The sequence below is a fragment of the Macaca mulatta genome, chromosome 15 (assembly GCF_049350105.2).
Source record: "Macaca mulatta isolate MMU2019108-1 chromosome 15, T2T-MMU8v2.0, whole genome shotgun sequence".
NCBI classification, from domain to species: domain Eukaryota; kingdom Metazoa; phylum Chordata; class Mammalia; order Primates; family Cercopithecidae; genus Macaca; species Macaca mulatta.
The window spans coordinates 16,970,620-16,975,595 of NC_133420.1; the positions used below are offsets into that span (position 1 = coordinate 16,970,620).

At 43.5% G+C, this 4,976-nt stretch overlaps 1 protein-coding gene across 22 annotated transcripts in view; it reads right to left on the reverse strand.

Moving 5' to 3' along the window:
* FUBP3 (far upstream element binding protein 3) overlaps positions 1-4,976 on the reverse strand; it is a 59,987-nt gene that overhangs the window by 25,911 nt on the left and 29,100 nt on the right. For 9 of the 22 annotated variants that reach the window (XR_013404648.1, XM_015116534.3, XM_077965592.1 and 6 more), the window contains 1 exon segment: positions 2,008-2,041. The exons of 7 other annotated variants lie outside the window; for them this stretch is intronic. Coding sequence is in view for 6 of the 15 variants with exons in the window: in XM_015116534.3 (XP_014972020.1) it covers positions 2,008-2,041 (34 nt within the window). In the remaining 9 variants the exon portion in view is untranslated. 22 annotated transcript variants of the gene reach the window in all.

Here is a 4,976-nt window from a genome sequence, read left to right on the forward strand (position 1 = left end):
GAAGAGATACCCAACTTTTCTTCAACATTCCTTGTTTCCCAATCTTTTTATTGTCTGCTGGCCTCCCTTCTAATTTATGGATGTTTCTTAAGTTGAGATGCCCCAAATGGAATCAGTATCCGATGCAGGCGTAATCAGTGTTGCCAGAACAGAATAATTACCTCACTTACTCTGCAAGGTACTTCTGTTAAATGCTATCCCATCCATTATGTGCCTTTTTTTTTTTAAAACTACTATTGCATTGGCTTTTTTCAAACAAACCTTCAAATCTGCCATACAGTGTATTGTGGACAATGTCCAATTTGCCCAACACCCCAGAAAGCAATTAAATCTCAACATTTACCTTGGGAGGATGCTAAATGCAAGTAGTTAAAAACAAAACAAAAAAAAGGGGCAAGCATTTTTAAACATCTCTCACACAGCTGGATTTTTACCCATCACAGAAAAGATGGAATAAGTGCATATTTTTAGGGAGAGTGCATTACTTAGAAGAAATGCAACAGCATAAATAGCACTTGCCACTGTATCATTTTGATGGGAACAACAGTCTTCTCTTTGTGGAGTTTACACCCTCAAGCTTATGTACAAGACGGGATTCTCTCCACCTCTTGGGATATATGTGTTCTCCCCAGATCAGGCAATTCATTCCCAGCTTGCTAATCAGTAACACCATGGATGTGAATGCCAAGTCTTGCCGTCCCAACATGTCCTGCAGCAGAAGCCAGGTCCCTGTCAGGATGTGCTTCCTGACTCTGTTGCGACGGAAGACAGGGCTCTTGTGCCTGTGGCCAGGAGGCTGCTGCTCATACCATGTGTAGCATGAGCTGTCTACTCTGTCTATTCTCAGAAAATACTACCTGGGAATTGACTAGAGGGGCTTCAACACTACTGCAATACAAAATGTCACAAAGCCCAGGCAGCTCCTGGCCCTAAGGAATAACTTTAGCGGATTCTGAGCAAGAAACATACTCTGGGTTTCCAGGAAGAAAACGTTCTAATCTCAATGCAAGGCTGAAACTTGTCCAAGGTATAAAATATAAACACCTTGGAAAAGAAAATCCTGGCTAGTTATGGCTTTATAGGAAAGTCAGCATTTGATACTAATGATCACCTCATTTAAATTTTTCAATTCATCAACAAACAAAACAAAGCAAACAAAGAAACAATAACAAAAAAACCCAGGATAAAACTTTTGTTTAACTGATGCCTGGTGATTTCTAGAAACTCCCAAACAGCTAGGCAGAATCCAAGATGACAGAATTGTTTTGCTGATAGAAGGTTAAGGATATGTTACAGCAACAGATACACAGCACAAAATTCATCCTTCCGGAAGAGAAACTGTGGCAGTTTCTTGTATATGTTTTCCTGTTTGAAGGGCGATACACTATGACCACACATACCCCATCTTACAGACTGGCCTTTGTAAAACTCAGGGCTCTTTCTGTGTCTCTCTAAATCCTCAATGTTTGACAGAAGGCTATGAGGGGACACAGAAACAGATAATCAGCTGGGCTGAGGCTCTCTGGCAAGTCCCTACCACTTTGGAGGGATGGAACCCTGGCTTCTGGCCTCCCCACTACACACTAGCCACCCACCCATACTTCCTGGGCATTCTCTTGGGAGTGTCTGACCCTCACACTTCGAGGTGTCCCTTCTCAGGTGAAGAGGCTGAGGATTAATGAAATATTGGCAACACCACAAAACCAGGTGGGAAAATCTCATTCTCTCCTTTTAAATTAAATGTACACTGGTAGAAAGAGCAACTCCAATCTTCTACAAGTATTTTAAGTTACTGCAATAATGGCTGATTTTTAATGCCTTGTATTAGTTTATCCCTGAGCTGACACTATCTTGGAAATGGCTAGCAAAAACCTCGAGTCTTAAAGAAGCCTAACCCATGCTTTTTCACACACTCAACCTCTGACTTTCTAGCACTCTAGTACAGATGGTGGATCAATAAACAATTAGAAATGATCAATAAATAATAAAACATAACCCACTGCTTACCTTTGATGTACCAAGGCCCCTAACTGGTTACCTACTGTGGCAAAGAGAAAGAGAAAAAAAAAAAATCAAAGCATTAGCACGGATAAACTAACTTCATCCTTACCATTCTTACCATTTCGGGGAGGGGTGAAAGAAAGGCAGAAAGAAAGCAAACAGTAATTTAGGCTCAGTGGCTGAAATGAATGCGTTATATGATATGAAACAGGAGGGGACATCTTGATCAACACAGTCTCTAACCCAGTGTCCAGCTGAACACAGGATAAGAAATTGATCTGTGTGTCCACATGCTGTGAGGCCTGGGAGAAAATCCTGCTAGCCTAAATCCCTCTAACTTCCTACCTCCCTCCTGCTCTGGATCCAAACTCAATGTAAAGATGGAAAGAGATCCTTTTTTAAAAACAAATGAGAAGATTGACCCTCCTTGGATGCATTGTTAAGGACTGCCCCACAGCAGCTGTAGTCATGAGGAACACGCACATATGCTCCTCCTGGCCACGGGGCAGGAGACGCCCCCTGGTGCCCCCCCACCGGATCCCCCCCCACCAACAGCATAAGCATCTGAAGGAGAGGATCTGGCCTCCTCCCTCCACAGGCCTCGTCACGGACCCACCAGAGCAGTCCATGTGCAGTGGACACTAAGAATGAGCAACTGCCTTTCAAGCCCATTTCACAGAGACAACGGTGCCAAACAGCCTCTTATTATTAAAACCAACTCTGTAATCACATTCCCACAAAACCACTTTAGCTACGCTTTTTGTTCCAGTTTCTCCTCTTTCAGCTATTGATGAGTGTCTCCTTCACCAGCCATCAGCAAAAATGATTCTGTAGTCTTTCTCTTTTGGAAAATGCAGCTCAGGAAACAGTCAGCAAACAATGAAAAAGTACAAATCCTAAACATATCACAAAGAACCGACCAAACGCACCTTACAAGATGCTAAAAAGGGCATTCAGAAATACGTCTTTGGGGAAAGCTATTCTAAGGACATGAGGTAAGTCGGAAAGGATCGATTCCACCCACTTGAGGTCAGAGAATGAAATGATTTGACAACCGAACTACATCTGAAACAGGGACCCAACTGCTCTGCTTGTGCTCAAACTCAGTGCTGTCATTCTCTGACTGGACAGTGAAGAGACAAAGGAAAAAAAGCAGACCGTGACATTTAAAAAGAAGAAAAAGCAAAGCAAAACAATGCTAGCAAAAAGTAAACGAAGCTACTGAGTCAATACCATATTTCTTCCGGATCGATAACAAGATAATGGTCTACAGCCAAAATATTGACACTCGACACTATTAATCTGCTTATCTCAGGGATACGAGAATTGTTTTTTATTGACTCTTAAAATTTTCTCTTTGCATATCTGTTTGAATATAACAAACATTCTTGCTTGGAACAGGTAGTGCTCACAATTCCCATTTTGCAGGAAAACTGGACAACCGCCAGGTCGGGAAAGGAATCCTCACCACAGACTCAGGCCCTGAATAGTGTCGGGGCTGAGACATTCCTGAGGGAGGAACATTGGCCACACAGGGCAGTGGGGAGGAAAAGAAACATAGCAAAGGAGAATGTCCATGTCAGAGCCCCTGCGAGCCTGTTAGCTGTTCCTCAGTCAGCTGAGCTTCCCTGATTGCTATCAGAATCCCCCTCTTCGTGGGTAAAGAATCTACTGAAGCCAGAAGAACTAAAATGTCTTGAAATGATGAGAACACAGAGGAGAGAGGTACTCAGCATTCCTCAGCTGGGGCAGAGGCCGCACCGTGGGTCCTGGTTCACTGTGTTGTTTGGTAAAGGATGTCAAAGGGCCGATGATCTTCAGAAATTTCTGTCTCAGCCAGAGAAGCCACAGAAACAAAGGGTAGTGCTACCATAAAGAACTCCCTGAGATTCACAAGAATATTCAGAGAGCTCCTGTTCAAAAGCCATTTGAAATTTTGTGCTCATCACAAAAATGGCAATTCCTTTTTGTTGGCAAAGTATGTGTTACAGGTGCCACGCACACAACACCATTCCGACCAGCCACAGTGGAGGCACTCACAATGGCCAGAGATGGAAATGTACACACTATCATCCCAAATAGATGGGCTGCTGAGAGCTACACCACTGAGAGGAAATCAGGTTCAAGCCCAGAGTCAACTCTGAGCTGGCGGATGCTTAGGAAGGATAAATCATCTCCCTCCTCCATGCAAATTCTGGAGCCCACCCAAGGTTGAAACATGCGATTACAGTTTCATTCCCTTCAGAACGTTCCCATTTGGTGCCTAAAAATGAAAACCAGCAGTTAGATCGGGGCATTGGGTACTCATATGGCCAAGTTCTATGTCCAACTCCAGGAACAGGAACCTCTCCTTAGTCTTCGCAACGAGAAGGGGTCACACTAAGGAGGCAGATGGGAACACCTATCATGTTCAATTGAATGGAACTACACTCATTTTCCTGGAAAAAAGGAAAAATGCTGGGTAAAATCAGTCCTATTTCCACTAATGGCGTGTGCTGGTTGACAATGCATCATCTTCTTGCTTCCAAAGGTCCCCCTGGAGCAATTCCAGCACATCCAGGTGTAGTTCTCATTTCCTTTGTGCACTATGTAATACGAACTGCCTGGGCTGTGAGTCATTCCACAAAATCATAAATTCTTTCTGAAGAGTAATACTCTGCCAATTTTAATAATAATCTTAAAAAAAAAAAGGTCAGGTCAGGTGTGGCCACTCATGCCTGTAATCCCAGCACTTTGGGAGGCCAAGGCGGGCAGGTAACTTGAGGCCAGGAGTTCGAGACCTGTCTGGCCAACACGGTGAAACCCTGTCTTTAGTAAAAAAAAAAAAAAAAAGAAAGGAAAAAAAAAGAAAAAAATACAAAAATGTGCTGGGTGTGGTGGTACACATCTGTAACCCCAGCTACTCGGGAGGCTGGCATGCAATGAACAAAGGAGGCGGAAGTTGCAGTGAGCCGGGATCGTGTCACTGCACTCCA